Raw genomic sequence first — 22,137 nt, forward strand, 5'->3', positions numbered from 1 at the left:
GCTAACCGCCACTTCAAATTAGCCATTCAGGCTTACTTTCCTAAGGACAAGACAGTGTAAATATTTCGAATTAAGTGGAATTTCATAATAACCGAGTTCCAAATAATGAGGTTTTACTGTACATTCAGTTGGCTCTGTAGCATAACAAGGCCAGTTTTCCTTTTTTCTCGGTTGACATTCTGTGCATTAGTGTTAGCATTTTGTTCTCATTATTGCCCAGCATGTGCATATGTCTGTAATTTTTTTTTTACAGAGTACCTACATCGTCGTATAGGCATTACGTAGGGGGGGGGGGGAGAAAAAAAAAACAACCCGTACAAATGAATTTGTAGTAAAATACATAAACACACATAAAAAACACTGTCAAATTTGTCAGAACCTAATAATGGAATGCAAGAAGAATTTCACAGCATAGAAAAAAATAAATCATAATTTGTTATACTAACCAATTCGTCACTTAAGCTGTTCCACTCTCTTATTGTTTTTGGAAAGAATGAGTAGAAAAAGTATTGGATCTGCATTTCAAGGTAGATATCTTTTTGCTATTGCCACAGCAAGTGGATGTGTAGAGGGGTTGAACAAGGTAGCTATGGCGATTGATTCCGGTGTTAAAGTAATATATCTGGTGCAACAGTTTAAGCTGTAGTTTCTGTCTACGTACACGTAGCAGATCCCATCCCAAAGTGGCTTTCATTTGTGAAATGCTGGCGTAGGGGCTATAATTATTTAAAACAAACCTTGCCACTTGATTCTGAAGTTTTTCTACTTTATTTATAAGATAGTCTTGATGGGGGTCCCAAACTACACATGCATAGTCAAGTATGGACCTGACCTGCAAGAAATATAAAGTTCCCTTGATTTCGCGCGTCGCCCGTTTGATATTCTTTCGAATAAAGCATAACATCCTGCTAGCTTTCGCTATGGCCGTGTCGATGTGTTTGTTCCATGTAAATGATTCAGTAAAATGAACACCAAGATACTTATAATCACAATGTGTGTTAATGAGTACGCCATGGATGTTATACAGTCGAGCCCGCTTATAACGAACCTGAGCGTGACGCGGCATCCGTTCACTGTATCCTAAAGTTCGTAGTAATTGAAACACAGCTTTTAAAAAAAGTTGCGCATGAAAACAAAAACTTTTTATGCCCCCAAAAGTCCGTGATGCACGTGTTTCGAATAGCAGAAGCGATAAGGGCGGTCTCGAATTCATTTAAAACGACAGGGCGCTCGTTCGCCGAGGGCCGTGGCATAAGCTGCATGAGGCACTGACTCCAAAGTTTCGTCGTTCTCGCGATCTGATTCCTCCAAATCGCTCTCGCCATGTACTTCATTCACAATGCCCTAATATGTGCACGGTTCCGCAGTGTCAGCATCATCATCGGCCGTAATTAAACCATCGCAACAGATGTCCCACCCGCTTTCACAGGTCGGAGTCGGCGATGCGCTGCCACAAATCGCCACCGCAATAGTCCTGTTCGGAAGTTTCAGGCTCGGCATCGGGCTCGACGTCGACGAAGTCGGCCTCGCGAAAACAGTTTCGCGCACATGTAGCCGTCACCGCCGCCCACGAAATATTCACCATCTCCACAGCTGCATACCGGGATGCCTGAAGCAGCAAGTTGGCTGCCAGGTGGTGAACAGCTATGAGCAAGCGCTCTGCAACGCGGCACCTAATGCGCGGATTACGCGCAAGCCAAGCGGTCACACTTTCGACGTTTTGTTGAGCGGCAGGAAAAAGCGTGCTAGTCCTCCCGTCGGCCATCATGACCACACACGTACACCAAGAGCGAGCAAGACGCGCATACGCGACACACATGCCAGAACGGGTGGAACAGCTCTGGGCCCGTTTCCAGTCAGAAAACGAAACTAAGTCGAGCCAGCGTGGCGGGCGTCTCGAAGCAGTGGAGATGGGCGAAGGGGTTGTGATTAAGAGAAAAGAGCAGACTTGGGAGAGAAAGGCAAGGAGTTGCGATAAAGAGAGGGGAGGATGCAGTGGGAGGGCGACCTTGAAAACCAAAACACACGGGAAGGAGGCAGGTTGGGTAGCTTGCAAGGTCCGCAAAATTCGCATGTAGAAAAACTTGGAAAGAGTGCATGGCCACCTGAATCGGTCAGCGGCGGGTGTTCGAAGAATCGGCGGCCGTGGTCAAAAATCCTTTTGTTGCGCCGGCGGGTTTGCGTGGGCTCACCAACTTCGATAGTTAGTGATTCGTTCCGTGCAAATCAACAGCTGTTTTCAGCTTAAATTAACAGCTTGCACACGCGTGTGGAGGGCGTGCTGAGCCGAGTGCGAAGTGAGCGAGAACAAGTCCTAAACATGAAACGAATCTGAACGAAATTATCAGAGTCGGTGGGGTAGCGTACGCGTGTGCACTAGACGCAGGCTATCAGATACAGTCAGTGGCTGGCGATGTTGGCAAATGGTCTGGACACTCCAGGCCGGCGACGTTGGCAATACCAGCGATCGAAAACAGGGTAGATGGCCGACCGGTCTTCGAAAGGTTGGTGGCAGTGTGAAAACACAGGCCTCGTCTGGCGACGCGGAATGCTCAGAGTAGCGGGGGGACAAAGAACAGAGGAGTGCGTAACAAAAGCAGTCGGGGAGAGCGGCAACTAGAGGGGCGTGGAGCCAGGGTCGGCGTTTAACAATAAGAATGTATGGGCACCTCGCTGATGCCTGATCAATGGTCGAAATTGGTTTCCCGGGAAGTCGGCAGACCACTGACTCCGCTGTAACTGATCAGCGGTGCTCGGAGACTTCGTTTTAAGTGCGATTTTGTGCCATTGAACCAATGTATATTTTCACGGTTACGCGGATATTGTTCATTTTAAATGGGGGCGTTATATGTGGGCTCGACTGTATTGATGAAATGATTTGGATATTTTCCTTGAGAAGCTCATACTGGAACACTTTTTAATGTTTAAATTCATTTTCAGTTTTTTACACCAGCCTGCTATGTGATCTAGGTCGGCTTGCAAAATGCGAGTATCAGATGCAGTCGTTATTTCTCTGTATATGACGCAGTCGTCAGCAAATAATTTAATGGGTGACGTAATGTTTTCAACTATGCTGTTTATGTAGATTAGGGAGAGTAAGGGTCCTAGAACGCTCCCTTGGGTAACACCAGAAGTTACTGCTATGGACAAAGATTTGACATTATTTAAAACAACGGACTGGGTTCTATCATTAAAATAATTACGTATCCACGTTTGAACGTTTTTATTTATGCCCAATGCAGCATGCTTTAAATCCAAGAGCTTAAGGGACACAGTGTCGGATGCTTTTTTTGAAATCTATGAAAACCGCGTCTACAAGACTATTGTTATCAATAGCTTTGGATACGAAATGCTGAAATTCTATTAGTTGTGTGTTACAGGAATAACCTTTTCGAAAACCGTGCTGGGAGAGAGTAAAGAAAAGGTCTGAATAAAGGAATTTATATAGGTATGTAAAATGTGTTCAAATATTTTGCAACACACCGATGTTAATGAGATTGGTCTGTAATTTTTCCTGGCTTTTTTTATCTCCAGATTTGAAAACGGGTGTAACATTTGCTGTCTTCCAATATTGGGGAATAAAGGCAGCTTCAAGGGAGAGTTCATAGATTATACTTAAATATAGAGCAATGATGTCATGACACTCTTTATGAACTACTGAGGACAGTCCATCAGGTCTAATGGCTTTTGTTGCATCTAAGCAGCATAATAATGAATCGACGCCACTAACATCAATTTGAATGTCCAGCATCATATTGCTCTGAGCGGCATTGTTCAGAAGGAATGCCCGTTCAGCAGTTTCATGCGAAAAAAACTGATTAAAAATATTGATTGAAACATTCCGCCTTCTGGTAGTCTGATGTCACGGCTTTGCCATCGACAGTTAAGGCTGGTATAGATATATCTTCTTTTCGGTTCTGCTTTACATACTTCCAGAATGACTTCTGGTTTTCTTTTAGGTCTTTATTTAATTTAACAAAGAACGCATCTTTTGCAGATTTGTTACATTTAATACATTATTTATTTCATCTAGGTGCTCGTGGTTTACTAAACTAAAATTAGCAGAAAATATTTTATACGCGGGTCTAGCTTTCCTAACAAGTTTGCATGTTTCTGCGTTAAACCAAGGTTTATGCATTTTATTTTTGTGCAAGTACCTATATTGAACATGACTTTCGACCAATCCGAGTATTTTGTCGCGGAATCTTGACCACAGAGCTAACGAACAGCGTGCTTTTGACATATGCTGAAAAGTAGGGAAGAAATTTTCCAGTTCAGTTCTAATAGCAACATAATCTCCTCTGTCATAGCTGAACACTTTCTTTGTGGAGCCTGATATGTCTGTACACGCTGCACTCCAAGCTCCGCGACAACGGCCCTGTGGTCGCTAATACCTGGGCATACAGTAATCCCTGACACTAAGTTTGGTTCATTGCAAAGCACCAAGTATAAGAATTGTGCTTTCTCATGTAGGTTCCAGCACGTACTGTTGTAAGTCATACAATCTGAGCAGTTCTTCAAACTTCGAGTAGATACGGGAACCATCACCAGTACCACATCCAGCACTCCAACTAAAATTGGGCAAATTAAAATCTCCCCCAAGAAATGCGCTGTAAGGCATAACAGACAGCACATCAGACAGCACATCAGACAGCAAACTTAATGACTCGCCTCTGCCCGGTGGGCGATAGAATGTCCCGAACATGACATTGTTTCCCTTGAATAAATTCACGAGGCACCAAACAGATTCCGAGCAGTTTTCAAAAAAAAAGTTCAGTGGTTGGGAATTTATTTGATATTAAAATAAACACTCCCCCCGCCATGCCCATGTCTATCTTTCGGATAGACAGTAAAACCTGGCGGAAAGATTTCCACATTACACACAGATTCGTGCAACCATGATTCAGTGCCCATTACAATTTGGGCCTTAATGATTGCTACCAAGGACATAAAGCTATTGACTTTGTTTTTTATGCTGCGACAATTTACTAGCAGAACAGAAAGCCTTTCAGACACTGAGCAACGCTCTGTATTATCATTGAGGGAAACAGAATTTAGTGTAGGTCATTTGCCTCTATTCATTTGCACATGCGCCCTCACTGGAACGGCCATCTGCGTGTCGCTATCCGAGACAAATGCTTGCCCATTGATAATCAGCTTATCATAACTCAGACGTACACGATTTTCCTTTGCATTCTCTTTTATCTTTCGCATATTTCCACAGCTGTCACCTTTTTTCCTGCACAGGCTCACTGAAATCCTCGGAAATACTGTATGAAGTACCCTTTACTTTGAAATCATTTTTAAAGACAGTTTTTCTAGCCTTCCACTGCGAAAAGCATGCTACAATGGGCCGGTTCTTGGTTTCCTTAAAAGCCCCTATGCGGTGAGCTCCTTCAATTGATGTGTCGTCGAGTTTCATCGTATCCTTACATATTCCTTTAATTAGGTTTTCTGACGTTTCCCAAGTCTCATTTCTTTCCATATCAGGCACACCAAAAAATACCAAGTTCTGTCTACGGGTTCTATTCTCTAATTCGTCCACATTAGCCAATAATTTGTCTTCAATTTTTTCCACATGAGTGATGCGACTTTCCACAAGGCTTGTTTTCTGTATTAAGTTAGTTATTTTAGATTCCAGTTCGCTTTGTTTAGTTGGAATTTCTGTTAACTTTGCAAGCACAGTTTTCTCGCCTGATTGCATTTCTAGAAGAATCTTCTCGATGTTCGTTATTTGCTAGCACTCTACTGCACTCATGGGTCCTGGATTTAACTCCGTGTCGCCAGATAAAAGTATTGAAAATTGAGAAAATCAAGCATTCATCGCAAAGCAAAAAAAAGCACAGCATCAATAAAACACACGCTCAAATGATTAAGACACCATAGAAAATGTCGCTTGCTAATGGGGCACGATACTCTTAAAAGCATAGGATTGTTGGAGCGATAACATTTAGTTCCACCTAGGTAACTAACCTGGTACACGTAGAAGAGTGAGCATGGGCCGAAAAAAGTGTCGTGCCGCAGTTGTTGCATGCAAGGTTGACCCTTTTTATGGCCACTACGCAGCGGAAACGGAAACGTTCCACGATGCGCAGAATGGGTCTCGGTGTGCCGGAGATCATACGTAGGCTGCAGCAAATCATCCCGTGCCTCATGGAAGGCACTATTCGATGACTGCAGATCAGTTGCGATAGGTCCCGGCCAAGATTCGATGGAGCCATGTTCCACCAACCCGGCGATGTTCGCCGTGATAGCGAAGAATCCGAGCAGCACCCGGTACATGTAGAAGGGGGAGCGTGGGCCGAAAAAAGTGTTGTGCCTATGCTCACCCTTCTGAGGGACAAAATATGCATTGACGTGACAGTCAATCATATTATGCTTTTTGGCATGACATCAGAGTACTGTGGCAAAAGTGGCTTCAGAACTGTTCAAAAAAGTGGCACGAAGGCAAAGATGAAAGCTTGCAATGAAAGAGAAATGTACAAACAGAAGTTGTGTGCTGGAGAAGGAGTGTGCAACAAAAGATTTTCAAAGGCCAGACTGTCTCATTATTTTCATCGTAATTATTTATTTAATTTCATCCTCAAACAACATGACATTTTGAGAGTGAGCGGCTTGGCAAGTTCAGCCACTTTGTAGGCAGGCAATTGGTTTTGCTGGTGACTGTTAGTGACTTAAAAACGCAAATGCCCAGTTAGTAATAACAAAGGGTGCAAAGATTTTTGGGAACAGACTCGCAATAAGTATGAATGAACTGAAGTTATGCGATGGAGCAGCTTGAATTCGGCAACTTTAGAATAAATTGTAAGCATAGCAAGTCAGCCAGAAACTTAAAATTTATTGAAATATGAGAGTTTGAATTATCAATAGTCTGCTGAACTTTATTTTGTTTTGCTGATTTCTTGTAACTTCATTGCATATTTCCTGCCCTCTGTGGGCTTAAAAAGGCCAGCAGTATTACCGTAATTACTCGAATCTAACGGGCACCTTTTTTCCGGTTGAGCGAGTTCATAAATTGCATGCGCGTTAGAGTCGAGTACAAAAAAAAAAATGAATACGGTCATTCTATTGCCATCGGCATTTTCAAAATGGTCGCCCCCTACGCGCGTCGGCCATTTCTGCTTGTGTTTCTCATGTGCGGCACTTCGTACGTGTGCTGAGGAGTTCGTCATCTTGTAGTGCATTAGCATCGATGGCATAGAAGGGCCGACTCCAAAAACCTGAGTCACCACGATGCCGCTTTTAAAAGGGAAGTCATCGCGTGTGCATAAACGGACGGAAATTGGGCTGCATCGTGGCCGTTCACACTTTTTGAAACGTGCGTGCAGGACTGGCGGAAACAAAAGCAGAAGATTGTCGACAGAAAAGCTTCACGCAAAGCCTTCAGTGGACCACAGCAGGGTCGGTTTTCGCAAATTGAAGAGCTGCTTGGCAAGTATATGCTTGAGCAGCGAGCGGCACAGCGGCCCGTGACGACAGAACTGCTCCAAGTGCGGGCTATGCAGTTAGCCTTAGAAAAAGGTCTAATGCGGAGCTTGTTTAAAGCGAGCAGGTGCTGGCTAACTAACTTTATGAAGAGGAAAGGCTTTTCTCTCCGAAAGTGAACGGGCATATGCGGAAAGTTCTGCGGAAGAGTACGATGAAAAGCTTCACAGTTTTCAGAGGTTCATCTTAAACTTGGAGCACAACAACGGCTACCTGCTTTGGCAAATCGGGAGTGCCGATCAGACGCCTCTTTACTTCGACATGCCCGGCACCGGAATCATCGAGAAAAAGGGGGCGAAGGAAGTTCGCGTGCTGACGTCGGTCCACGGTAAAACTACAGTGACGGCAACGCTCTGTTACACGTCAGGTGGGCACAAGCTTCCCCCCGTACCTCATATTTAAATGGAAGACGCTCCCGAAAGGAGTCGTTTTTTCGAGTGGTGTGATCGTGCAGGCCGGCGAGAAAAATGGGTATGCGTTGCAATCGATGTCTTAATTTTTGTTTTCGTCGTGGAAATCAGGTGCGCGTTACAATCAAGGGCGCAGTAGAACCGAGTAAATACGGTATATATATATATATATAATAACTGCATGTTAATTTGTAAAGTCTGCCGTTTGCAATTTACACTCATGCTGTAACATATGCAACCTGACTTCAGCATGTCTCTGCATGCGACACTTGTCATCGCTTACTCATCATCTCTGTGCTTTGCTATGTGCCTGCACTCTATTGCAGCCATATAGATTACTGGGCATGTTTGTGCAATTGTCGTCCACCTTTTCTCTTCACTTGCACAATAAGCTCTCTGCTTACATGGTTCATAAGGGGGGTTATGTGTGATGTCGTATCTATCATCGCAATTCTGCTTGCACTGATGCCTTGTAATGCTCATGTGTGCAGGTGCACCCACGTTCCCGTGAACAGCGCTACACCAAGTCAGCTGATTGGGCTTACCTGGACCGTTGTGCACAGGCAGCCAACCCTATCCCAGTGTTCGGTGAGCATCTGTGACATGTGAACTTGGCTCTGTCTATGCACTTGGCGCATGTTCACACACAAAGAGAATGGGCATCTTTAAAGAGATTCTGCTACGATTTCCTCAGTTAAAATGGATCAGTCTCACTACTGCACTTTACAAATCACATTCCGCAAGAACAATTATAATCCGTAAAGTACTAGCGGAGGTTTCTTTGTCGCACACTTTCGAGCCAGTGAGCACGCTGAACAGAAAGGGGCAAGGAGACGCTTTCCTTCTTCAGCTTAAGCTCCATCTTTCGTTGTTTTTCTTTGAATGCGCAACTTACTTTCAATGCCATCGTGAGCATGTACACGGGCACGTTGCAGAATCTGGCGACCATCATAGTAACTAGGTATGCAGCAAATCAACCGACCCCTGTGGTCGGTGCCATATGGCACAGAAATTTGGGAATATGGCATCATTTGTAGAGAGTAGAGGAATTCATTACCAGCTGACCTTGAGAATTAATTGTAAAGTTTAGGCCATGTGTCGCGCTACATTCCTTGGCTCGTGTGTTTTCGGGAGCCTTGACTAGTAATTGCAACATTTGCTGACCTCCACTACGCCCTAGCATTTGAATGCAAGACAAAGCAGTTTAGGGTGGTAGGTTCTGTTCTTCACTGCAACTCATTGCTTCATTACCACTGTTACTGCAATGAGGACTTGTTTACGTGTCCTAACCATTCTGAAGGACTGGAACATGTCTGTAGATATCCATTTCATATGACATTCATTTGAAACCCCAAGGTTCCCTCGGCCTTGTTGCCTTTCATACTGCATTTACTAGTATTGCTGCGAGGTTAAAGTGCCATCCTGTCAGATTATTAGACGTATAAGTTAGTTGGACATTGTCACACACATCGAGTAAGGCACTGCCAATCTAACCGTGACGTATAGCACACTTGCAGGCTTCCACTTTACGCTTTGGCCTGTTATGCCTAAAAGGTCATGAAGTGGTGCCATTCAAATTTTTGTAGGCCGGTCCACTTGTGCAGTGTTTGACGTGTGCAGGGTCACTGACGGGCTCATAGTGTAGACGGGATTGTTTTTTGTTTCTGGTGCGATCTGCTGCCTAGCGAAGCATCAGTTCGGCCAGTTCAGAGGGGTTTGTCACCGTTGCATCCTTCTTTCCTTCTGATTAGATTTTCCCCATTCAACATTCACTATTTGTGTTTGTGCAGGGTTGAAATGGACTCGTGATGCCTAATTATGGCACGGCATATTGCTACTGCAGCACAATCAGGTCACGTTTCACAAGTTTCCTCGGGATCAGAAGATGGTTTCGAAATGGTCCACTGCAATTAAAAAGAAGACTTAAAACCTGCAAGAAAGTCGCTGGGATTGACGATCAAGTGTGTGCAATCAAACAGCGATGCGGTTCCTTTCGTGTTTCCGCACCTGAGGGGGCTCTCACAGCCACTACAAGTTGCCTTCGTGAAAAAAAAAAAAAAAAAAAAAAAAAACCTGAGGCAAGGTTGTGAGATAACTTATGTGCCATAGCAGCGTGCAGTTAGTTGGTGAGCACGCACTTACTGCAGCTGTGAACAGCTCACTCTGCTGTCTCGCTTCCTCGAAAATCACTTTGAATCTGGAACACGCGAATCGCGAGCAGTTACGCAAACACCGTTCATCGTAGTTTTGCTTGATCACGGACCCAGTAGACCGCTATCTCCCTGTTACAGCGAAAGCTCGTGATCTCACCTTTAAAGAATATTTATCAGAGCCAGTCTTGATTGCCAATCTAATAGACAGTGTAACACGGGCGCTTTATTTCAACTCCGGCTTTCGGGTAATATTTTTCAACCCAAATCCAGAATCATTGATGCATTGATGGCACAATCACAGATAGGATGATCCAGAGAACATTTAATCGCTGCCATAATGTTCAATCACTGCCGAATGCCACCACATGAAGCATAATCAAAGGCTTATGCGAATAGTGAATTTTAGGTTTGAAGTGAATAATGATTTTGATCGAATAATTTCTAAGGGAATTCAAATGGTATGTATGACATATAATAAAAAAAGCGAATATTTATTGTGGCCTAACTAACCTGCACAATATTTCTTTTGAATTGAAATAGGGGTTTTATGCAAATGTCATTTTTTTTTTCATTCAAAGGAAATCAAACAACCTTGAGTAGTAGTTTCAGTAGAGTGCGAGTGATAACCTGTAAGATACTTAACGTCTCAAAATTTATTATAATTGGAGCACATAAGCTGTCATAACAAGCTTAATAAAATGAAGAATTGATTTGAGGGTAATGTTCCCTTTAAGGGGGTCCTGCAACACTTTTTCAAGTAGCCATGGAGCCATTAAACGTGTTTATTGCTTCACAAATTTACTGCCGCAAAGTTTCTAGAATCAGTCCAGTACTTGCGAAGTTCGAAAAATTTGTTGCACGCTGCAACCGCATTCCCTCTTCTCGTTCCGAAGAAATAGCTGGAAGTTAAGCAGAGAGGAATGTCACGGTGAAAGAAAATACGCCACATGCACCTCGTGACCTCGCACCTCATGATGCACCTCGTGACGAGGCTTTTCAGTGTGATTGCGCACGTACTCGTGGACAAGCGGCTGCCTCCCACGGCAGCCCCTGTAACGACGAGCGCATCATGCTCAAATCAGCCAATGGCTGTGACAAGTGATTTGTGAGCTTGTGTCATTTGCCGAGGAAAGAAAGCAGTTTTTAGCTTCGAAATTTTATTGGAATTACAGGCCGCGTGCAGCGCTATAATATTTACCTTGCATATCCTCTCCTATCTTCGGTAGCTTCGACTACCAATCGGCAGTAGCATTTTCTGACCATGTTAAATAAGTTTTGCAGAGCCCCTTAAAGTTTAAAGGGATCTTCGCGACGAAGCGAATTTCTTTTGGATAGGGGTTTTCACGGTTTAGCACTCTTACATTGCAGTGAAACCACTTTTACAGGGGGTTACATGCCCCGCCGCGGTGGTCTAGTGGCTAAGGTACTCGGCTGCTGACCCGCAGGGCGCGGGTTCAAATCCCGGCTGCGACGGCTGCATTTCCGATGGAGGCGGAAATGTTGTAGGCCCATGTGCTCAGATTTGGGTGCACGTTAAAGAACCCCAGGTGGTCTAAATTTCCGGAGCCCTCCACTACGGCGTCTCTCATAATCATATAGTGGTTTTGGGACGTTAAACCCCACATATCAATCAATCAGGGGGTTACATGTGGACAAATATACATCTATTCATTTATTGCGAATACTTTGAAGATATTAGATAATTTAAATTTTAATCGAAGCGAATTTGAATACTGAACTATTTGTTCGAATATTTGAAGCATTCAAATATTCGCACAAACCTACATAATCGTAATTCAAGCTGTCCGCATTGCTGTGCTTGTGTATGTGTCCGCGTGTAACAGCGTGACAGCACACTGACTTATCACTTGCTTCTTCCCCGCTGCGAAGGGAAATATTGCACTACAATAACAACGCTGCACTCGGAGCAGTGAAATACACAAACAGCAGATTTTTTTTAATAATGCCCGGGCTTAGCACGAACCGTGCCAATATGCAGCTAAAAGTGAGTGCCAATACTGTTCTTCCTTGTCAGATTTAATATCTACGATTGAAAATATTGCCACAGAGACTGCTTTCAATTAGGTGTCTACTAAGAGAACCAGCGCGCTGCTATGCAAGCGTCTACAATGGGGTGTGCCTGCGCACGCTTTCTGCGGCACCGCGAGACATGCTCCTCATGCTCGGGCTCGTGACAGTGGTCTGATCTGCTGGTTGTTAGAGAGGTGTTCGAAAGAGACGTTCCTGTGGAACGCTTTAGTGCACTCATTTATTTCACCTATTTTTCTCTGCTCAAGTTCGCCCTTAAATAAAACTATTATTTGTGTGACAGTCTTGCAATATGCAACAGTATCATTTGTATCAGTTTACTACGGTGAAATTAAGCACTGACATATATCTTACACGTAGCAGTCTATGTTTCCGACGCGGGTGAAGGTGGCTGCTAGGGACTCACTTTTCTGTGCCGCATTATCGGTGCCGACATTGTCTTCGGTCATCGCTCTTACATTGGCGACCAGCTCGAACATGTACAGATGAACGGCGAACTTGTTACGACTTCCACAGTTCGCCATACTAACAACAACTACCCGATTGTAACAGATGAACCTGGCATCGCCTACCAGCAAGCGCAGTCAGTTGTCTTACCTTCCTGACTATGATGTCATGGAGCTTCGATCAATCATAGCAATGGCGAGACTCGGGATGGTGGCCGTGGCGCCTGTGGCTTGTTTTCGGCACAATAGTTATTTGCGGTAATTTATCCAAATTTTCAACTTGATTTTCGGGTTTGCTGCATGAAATTACATGTCGTGACACCGTAGCCTCATTTTTATTTTGTTTTTTTAATGTTTCAGTGGCCCTTTAAAAATTAAGGCACCCTTAAGCTTCAATTTAAGAGCTGCACGCGATAGTCATATTCTGTTCCTAGTGCATACTTCAAACACTAATTGCATGGAATTTTTTCGAACTTGCTATGCACCCACTACGAGGCCTTAAGGGAACAGGATAAGCCCTATACCTGCCATGTATTTAAGGCAAAGTTTATGTATCTTTTCTCCATAACCAAGGAGTTACAGTAATTATTTTACTATTATTATCATAAACCATTCCTATTTTTTCTGAGCCAGATTTAGCACTGAAGATTGTAAGGTTAAACTTTAGTAAATTTTTCACTTCAGGTATCTAATTATCACTGTGTAATAGCTATTAGATGTCGTGCTGAAGAAGAGGACTTCTTCAAACAACAATAGTTCTGCTTCAGCATGTTGCCTATTATATTATCTAAAAGCTGACAGAAATCTACGTCTTTAGATACTTCGGTTGTTGAGATAAAAGAACATGAGTACCAAAGAAGCATCTCTTGAGATAATTGCACCTAAAGTTAAAACATTTTCCAAAATCGAGATAACAGCGAATTGACAGACCCATCTAATAGGCGCCATCTAGATACTTATCACCAATATTATTTTTTTGTTGTTGTGTTGAAACATCTTGTCTGGCGAGCCTCATTTGTCGCGTACTGTGCATCCCCATCAGCAAAGTACTGTCGTTGCAGGTCAAGGAGGCATAGGCCCTGCTCTATACAGTGCCCCAGCAAAACTCCAAAGGAGTTCAGCACATTCACATGGGCTATATTGCCATCATTAAAAGTGAACATAGCATCAAGAGTGTATATCTTTGCTTCTTAGTGTCTGAGGAAAACGTTTTTTTTAATAATCTGTCACACGACAATTCAATGACTCGTTAGGATTTGAAGTCTTTCCATAGACACATATAGCAAGTAATTCTGGCTGAGGTAGTTCCGGATACTTTGGCTTAACAGCCTCAATAACAGATATGTTGGTAAGTGTTCTTTATGAACGAAGGGTTCACCATGTATTTAAGGCTGGTTTTGTTGACTTTATGTATTGAACTGGGTTTTGTTGACTTTACACCGAGTTTCGGCGTCCTTTGGGCAAAGGACGGTGGATGGATTGGTATCCTTTTATGTCATGTGAAAATATGTGGCCCGAACAACTTTTCACATGTGCTCCGAGCTGAATCTATTTCTTTTAATGGCCAAACAATAATAGTTCTGGCACTTACAAGTGATGGCACTACTAAGACGTGCCCGGCCAGATGTCGATTTTCCGACCGAAAACTTGCTGCCTCTTCTTTCTTTCATTTTCGCAGTTCTGGGCCCATTCTTTTCTGAATGTGCCAAATGCACTCCAGCTTGCAAATTGTAACCTCTCCATGTGGCTATGATGCTTGAACTCCAAAGAATTCTTTGCTACGTAAGAATAGAGGCACGGCGGGCCACCACTTAAGTTTTGAAATGTCATTTTTAAAGAGAAGGAACACCCACTAAGACAAACAAGCTATTGATTTTAGTTGAGAAAAGGCTACGTATTTCAAGTAACGCTGAAAGAAATAAATGATTTTTTCTCAATCTTTTTGCTTACCCTTGAGGATGCAGTTACATGTTTGCATTTTGTAGTGGGTGTGTGGCTTTTAACTATAAATACATTATGATAATCACATGTTCTGATGCCTGTTGGCAATGTACGCTTGTACAACGCATTACTACGGCAATATTTGATGTTGAATTGTGCAGCATGTACAGATATTTTTAACATGGGCGCCACCATATTGCCTAGCGGGCGGGGCCGCCCCTAGTCTGGCGATCCACAGAAGCATGTAAAGCTCGGTGTTTTTATACAAGGTATGCATATGTTTGGTATCGCAGTCTGTTTTATTTGTTCTGGCATGCAGAATTTGGTCTCTATTAACGCAGTATATGTTGAAAATGAGTGTGTGAGATGTCCTTAAAGGATTTGATCCATTTGGGGTCAAATATTATAATATGCAACGACACGAACGTGTCACAAGTAATCAGTGTTGGATGTTTTTGTTGGAAAAACGTTAGAATATGTTTTTTTTTTTTTGTTGGAAAAACGTTAGAATATTTCAACCCGTTCAAGCAGGGCAAGCAAGTGCTGGCGTTGGAAAAACGTTAGAATATGTTTTTTTTTTTTTTTTGAAAAAACGTTAGAATATTTCAATCCGTTCAAGCAGGGCAAGCAAGTGCTGGCACCCGTTGAAGATACAATTATTTTTTTTTCTCGACTGTAATATTTAAGTTTCCTTTTTTTTTTCACTTGCGATTTGCTTATACTGTCGCAGCGACTATAACACCCGTTCATGTGATCATGCGTGATCGCGTAGTTGTGATTTCTTGGCGATGACAACATTTGTTTGTTACTCACACAATGCTGTCAATCTTTCGCTCAACGTTTAATGAACCCTTATTACTCGCTTGTTTATTGCCCACCGGTGTGGACAAAATTAGAACTCGTACGTGGCTGGTGCTAGTACACAAAAAGCCATGCTGAAGTTTGCATGCCAGCACACTTTTAAAATCATGGCATTTGACTGGACTTCGGCGACTGTAAAGTGAACATAGTGTGACGATGGAACGTATTTATTTACTCAATGGAATGATTGTGAAAGGTACAGGTCAGAGCTAGAACCAGGAGACTGAGCTGCTTGTGAGCCAGTCCTCGTCCTCTTCATGCGCCCATCAAGGTGTGTCAATAGGTAATGTTTCTTCTGCTGATGAGGCACCAAGTGCAACCAGCGGGCTTGAGTTTATGATCGGCATAAGAGCGCTTTCGTGTGTATTTTTTAAAGTATTTTGTCTACCAGTTGCACAGCTTCTGCAAAATCTTGGTTGTCATTTGCAATTGAAGCTAAACAGTGAAAAAAATAGAGAACCACAACAATGTGGTTTAATTTTGTTTTGCTCTTAGAAGAAAATTAACAATGTTGTATATCATTGCGTGACTTAATTGTCACACACAGTTCTTGACCACGCAAAGAATCGTCTTCCAGAGGTAGTTATTCCAAACACGAAGTGACAGTCTTTTTTTTTGTTTTCACAGTTCCGCTTTCATATCACTCAGCGTGCACGATACATCCTGCCGTCTTACGTAAACTGTACCCTCACAACAAGGATTCTGGCATGTTTTTACGTGAAATTCAGTGAATGTTTGTGTTGCAGAAGGCTGGTCCACAGAAGAAATTAAATGTTTCATGCTGGTTACCCCGCTGCAAAGTGAGAGGTTTCTCGTCCGTGGTAATACAGCCACATCAACTACATGATTGCCGTGTTGAGCTGAGTTATGAGGATAATTGTTTTGTATAATAAAAAAGCGAAGTGAAACCAACATAGGTGGCTACACAAGTGATGCTAGATGTTTTTTTAACGAACACGGCTGTACTTCACCGCTTATGTTCGGTCATTAATATAATTATATCCTGTTGACATATTTGGCCGAGTGGAACACCAAAATTTCCTATGATATTGCGGCACTTGCCGATACAGAACTTATCACGTAAAACAATGTGTACCATGAAGCAACTGCAAACACTGCACGTTTGGTGATGCGGACCGCATACTATTCAGATGGCAGTTTTGTTTTTGTTTTTTGTTTTTTAGAACAACCAAAAAGGCACAGTTGCTTCCCGTTGACCTTTCGCTGGTTGACATCATCATAAAAGAGAAAAATAAAAAATTTGCAGTTCGACTTAAAGCATGCTAAATTGTTTGACATCGCCACTCATCCAAGTACCAGTACACTCCGCGCCGTCGGCACTCCCCAGAAAGAAGAAAAGCGCTGGTTGCCAGTCCAGTCCTTCTCGCCTGATGGAACAGTCTATACAGGACGTGTGTGTTCATAAAGCATGAAAGTTATTTTCACTGCATTTCCAAGCAGAGGAAGTTATTTTCGCTGTATTCACAAAGAAAAACGTGGTTGTATGGTAGAACACCTGCTTCCTGAGCAAACGACCTGGGTTCGATCCCCACTCAGACCCAGAGGTTTCTTTTAATATTTATTTTATCAGTATCTTTCTCGATTTTTCGGTCCCGCAAAGATGACGATTTTTGCTCTCAACCGATGATGCCAACACCAATGCCAACATTTCTGCAAAATGAGCTCTTTAACGCTATTGCGTTAAAACATGAGGGCAATGGCAATAAATACACTGTGGACTAAAAAGAAACAAAGAGAATGTGCAATAGACAATGTGGTATGTCAAGGGGAGATGCAAGTAAAGAAACGCACGTTTTTTTTCCAAAATACATATATTTAGTTTTTATTTCTTTTCACAAGTTTAGTTTTTTTTCTTTCTCTACCAAAGAGCTTCACATTGTAATCAAACTTGAAGAAGGGCAAAATGACTTGAAAGTGCACAAGGTGGCTACTAAAAACTACAGCTATGCAAATGGCGATATTTTTGGTGCGAAGCGAATTTGAATGTTGAAGTATGAGTGTGAATTGAATAGAAGCTTTTTCGAATATATGTTTAAGCTAAATTGCTGGACAAGAAGAAGTTGTAAAGGAATACTAAGCATATTGTTACGTAAATGCAAAATCTCTCAATGCTTTTCTGGCCACCAAACTCTGCCCGTAGCTTCTTACAGAGACAGAAGCAACCGTTAGGCCGCGTTCACACTGAGCATTCTGGCCGCCGAAAGTGCTCAGAATCCGGTTCGGTGGCGGCGAGATCCGCCCAAAGGGCCCTCTCCGCGCTGATCGCTCTCGGACCGATTTTTGCGGCGTCTGCTGCCGAATCTGTCACTGCGGACCAATAGAAGCACTAGTCAAGGAATTTAGAAAAATGGTGGCCAAGCCCTACTCACTTGTTATGCCGCAGTGCACGTAACTGAATGTTGAAACCAACGGAAGTTTAACCTACTCTGTGCCTACTCAGCGTCCGTATTTCATGAAAGAGGTGACCGAGCTTGCTGTTGGCGTGACCGAGCTTGTTGCGGTCTTGCAGAGCAAAACGAACCCACCAACGCCGCTTGCGTCAGTGGTTTTTCTGCTCTTCATGTATTTCAAGACAGCCACTTGCCAGCAAAGTAAGCAGTACTGTCTTTTCTTGCTTCTTGCGTACGAGAATCGTCGAAGTATACACTACCGGATAGCATAGTGGCGTTTGCGAGCCGCGACAACAACCGGGTGACAGCGCATCCATCCCGCGTTCGCCCCGTAGTAGATGGCATATTCGGTGGCGCGGCGTGCATCCAGTGTGAACGACGCTGCGTATCAGCAGCAGGGGAATTTAGGTCGCTGTAGAAAGCAGATGTTTCAGTGTGAACTAGGCTTTAGGGTTGCTCGCTCACTCCTTTCGACTGAGTGTTGTGCCGGTTCAAGGCAATGGTTTATCTTGCACCAAACCGCAATAATTCAACTACCTCTCATACTTCACCTGTCGTAGAATGGGGCTGTGGCATACACGTATGAAAAACTCATTTTCTCGTGTTTCTAAATAATTTATTATTTGGTTCGTGTACACAGAAAACACAAAGACACAGAGGAAATAGGGAAAAAACAGGTTGAAAACTGCCACCTATAGGGGCACAACACTGCCTGCTTCTTCAGGAAGGGGAGAGGAAAGGAAGGCAGGAGATAATATCAAGGTAAAAAATGTGGGAAACACTCACAAATACGCAAACACAAATAAATATTCGCATGGAAAATGTCTAGACTGCAATGGATCCAGCAGTGTGGGACGCAGCAATATTCGCTATATATGTGTAACGCGGTTTCATAACTCACAGGTGGACCGCAGCAGTAGTTAATTTGGCATAAAATATTTACTTCTGACACTCTGACTTCTCACACATCTGACATTGGACAACCCTATAAACCCATCAACTCGCAAAATGAAGTCTCACAATGAGAGTTTTGCCGTACCACTAACGGCACGGTATACATGATCGTAGTACTATGATAAATAGAAGTTTTACATTTCTGTGTTTGCAGCTTATAAAAGCCAAGTAGTGGGGTCTCTGTGTGGCAAGAGCGCCACCACGCTCTTGGAGTGAGCGGACACAGTCGGAACGGACACGTTCACAGAGTGAACGGACACAAGAAAATCAGGGAATAGTATTCTGGAGGCGCTGCGTTAGAGTGCCCCGAGCGTGCAGCGGAGGCGAATGAGCGCATCAAGTCACTTCAAACGTGAGATATAAGCGCCATCTGGCAGTTGTCTTAGAAAACAAAGCGTGTGGCTCTGAGACGGGTGTGCGCTTCCATCTCAGAGGTGACAGGGTGTAGAACGTAAGGCGACGGGTAGTTGCCACCACCGTTTCGTTTTAGCAAAGCGTTGGAAACACTCGCCTTTCCGTCCAAGCGTTGCATGGTCAGCGCAGCGTGATAAGCGCTACGGTCCTTAAAATTACCTATGTATGCTTTTTCTAGTAAGAGACTGTAGTGACACGCATCCCGATGGAGTATGGCCATTAGCGTGGGTCCGGTCCTAGCGAGCCGCAGGACAAGCCTTAACCGTTGCTGTGGTGAGAACACGATACTGCTCAAAGTCGCAACACTTTGTTGTCTAGACAACATCAAAACGCAGTACAGCCCATTGCAAAGGCGCGGCGGGAAAGCAAATAGGCTTATCAACGCCACGGGCATAAAAGTACTACACAGGGTGCCACGAGCACGTCTCCGTGGTAAAGGTGATCCACGGAGACACCGGGACCAAGGCCCGGTTGCTCGAACGAGGGCAAAGGCGCTCGTGTTGGCTTTGGAGGGAGAGGGGTCGGCGTAGCTAGGCCATGCTTTAGGACACCGTACCACCCTTCGGCGTAGCGTTCAGAAGGGGGGGCGACATAAGTGAAGCGTTCTTCGCGGGCGCAAGGCGCTGTTGGCGAACTCCGAACGAGCCCCACAGGGAGCTGACGGACTAAAAAGAAAAGCGTGCTTACCCTCTGTCGTCTCCGGAAAGGCCTTTCTCTACTCCCGACTCGCGCGCGCAGTGCCTCTCGGGAGCCTTTGCGTGCGGCGCCACAGTCAACAGGCTACCGGGTGAGGGGTTTAAACGTCACTCTGCTCCCCCAGCGCAGCAGACAGAGGAAGAGGGGAGACATGTCGGGACATGAGAACGGAGAAAGAGGCGGCAAAGTCCGCGCAAAGGCAGTGAGCCGGCCTCAATTCCCACATTCCCCTCTCCTAAATTTGCCCTTTACCGGTCTGCAAAGGCAGTCGGATGTCACCTATGCAGTTAAAATAACACTGTTATAAGCGACAGCTAACCCTAGTCCAGCCCTGTAACTCCGGTTATAAAAATTATGGCAAAGGAGAAACAAAAACATTAATAACAAAATAAACACATGACACTATAAATATAATTGCAGAAGGGAGCACAGGAAAGTAATAGTAGTGTTCGTGGGGCTGAAGCGGGACAGCGTCCACCGCGTGGAGGGGCGAAAGAGTGTGACAATGTCCACTGGTTGTGATGTCCGAGTGCGAGGTCTGAGGCACGGAAGGGGGCTCTCTGATGGCTCATTGCTGCTCTTGTTTAGCCGCGAGTCCGACGGACGCCGCTTAGGTTGTGGTTCGGAGGCCCCGCATTTCTGACTCGATGACGGAACTGGGTTGTTGCGGGAAGCCGGGCCTCTCCAGTGATCAGGGAGGCCGGACCAGAATTGGCTGCAAGGCGCCCTGGCGTTGGCCGGCAGCATATAGCTGCTTTCAGCTGGCCTCGCGCTGGAGCCATGGTGGAAATGGCAGCAGGGCTTCTTCGACGACGGCCGAGAGCAGAGCACAGCGTCAGTTGGTCAGTGTCCCGAGCACCTCTAGTGTCCGCATCGATTGGGGGGGAAGCCATGACGCACTCTTCACGGGCTTGCACTGAAGCGTCACGCACTAACACACGCACAGAAGCACGCACACACACTGCTGACGGCTGCGCGAGCGTAGGCGCAAAGCGTCCTTCGTCTCTCTCTCCTCGCATAAGCACCGACACTCAAGGTCACACATCTCTCTCTCCTCGCATAAGCACCGACACTCAAGGTCACACTCCCTTCGCGGTAGACGAAATAAACACGAAAAAAAACTAAGACAGAGCAAAATGACACTCAATCACTGGCTATAAGAAAATAAAAACATAAAATACAAAGAACGCCTAATATTATACAAAAGAAACATAAAATACACATGAACACTTAAAGAAAGAAACACTGGCAGCAGACTGGGTGGGGGTCGACTTCTTTACAAGAAAAGGCCGTAAAGAAGCTAACCTATACTGAGGCTAGATGGTAAACTGAGGGCCTTCGGTTGCGGAGAAGTCCGCAGTCCGACGCGAAATCACAAAGGTGAACGCTTCCTCAGATTACACCGGTGCGGGGTCCGAATGCGGTCCGCCACTCCGAGTGTGCCCGTTGCTTGTGCGAAGTGCCACAGGTCGCTGGCGCGAGCTCGTCAGACCGTGACAAACGGCTTCAGGTCTGCGATGTGGGCACGGCTGAGTTCTTCCCAAAGGGGGTCTTTCAGCTAGTACGTGCCACGGACGCTCACTGACAATCGGTTCATAAGACCGGGCGGCTTTCCAACCCTTGGTTCAACTGTTTGTCAACGTGGCAGGCACGAAATAGCAATAAAAGTCACGCTTCGTGCCGGGCCAGGTCACAACGTCGCTCGGTTTGCAAAAATTTCAAGCCACTCAGGTGACCGGCCATGGGTTTGTCGTGAGAGGATCGCAACAGTGCGGCTCTCAGACTCTTGGGCATAATCACCTTAAACGGGTCGATGGACTCGTCGTCCATGGCTATATACTTTAGCAGGAGCCCGTCATGGTTCAGCAAAATGAATCCGCCGGGGACTCAGCGACACACGCTGTTTCAGCCCCCTAATCGTGCCCGCCGCAGAACAAGCAGCGTGACAGTGCTCCGCCCCTCTTCAAGACAGTTGTTTATCGGCGCCTGCCGCAGAGCAAGCAGCGTCTATGCGCTCCGTCCCTTCGAGACTCGAACCGGATCATTTTGCTGAGCCTTCAGTAGCTCTTCGCTGCCGAAAGCGATTTCCTTTCTTCCAAATCGGGGAATCTGGTATCGCGCCCACTCAGGACCGCAGCAACCGCCGCGTGCATGGCGTCACGGGTTCGCTCTCGGCACAGTGGCCTTCGGAAAGTTCTCTCGCTTGGCCGCCATGCAGTGTGCCGCTTACCTGGATAGCAGCCAAGGTCATCCTCATGGGGACTTCCCCTTTTCACCGCTGTTTCGCCCCCGACACTTGCATGTGCTGTGGCACCGC

The 22,137-nt window shown here is 44.9% G+C and overlaps 1 protein-coding gene across 10 annotated transcripts in view; it reads left to right on the forward strand.

The window, feature by feature from the left end:
* Positions 1 to 22,137, forward strand: part of Dus3 (Dihydrouridine synthase 3) — a 243,518-nt gene that overhangs the window by 144,063 nt on the left and 77,318 nt on the right. For all 10 annotated transcript variants that reach the window (XM_075869244.1, XM_075869350.1, XM_075869491.1 and 7 more), the window contains one exon: positions 8,387 to 8,483. In XM_075869244.1, the coding sequence (XP_075725359.1) occupies positions 8,387 to 8,483 (97 nt within the window). The remainder of the gene's footprint in view (positions 1 to 8,386; positions 8,484 to 22,137) is intronic.

The sequence above is a fragment of the Rhipicephalus microplus genome, chromosome 1 (genome assembly GCF_043290135.1).
Source record: "Rhipicephalus microplus isolate Deutch F79 chromosome 1, USDA_Rmic, whole genome shotgun sequence".
Lineage (NCBI taxonomy): Eukaryota > Metazoa > Arthropoda > Arachnida > Ixodida > Ixodidae > Rhipicephalus > Rhipicephalus microplus.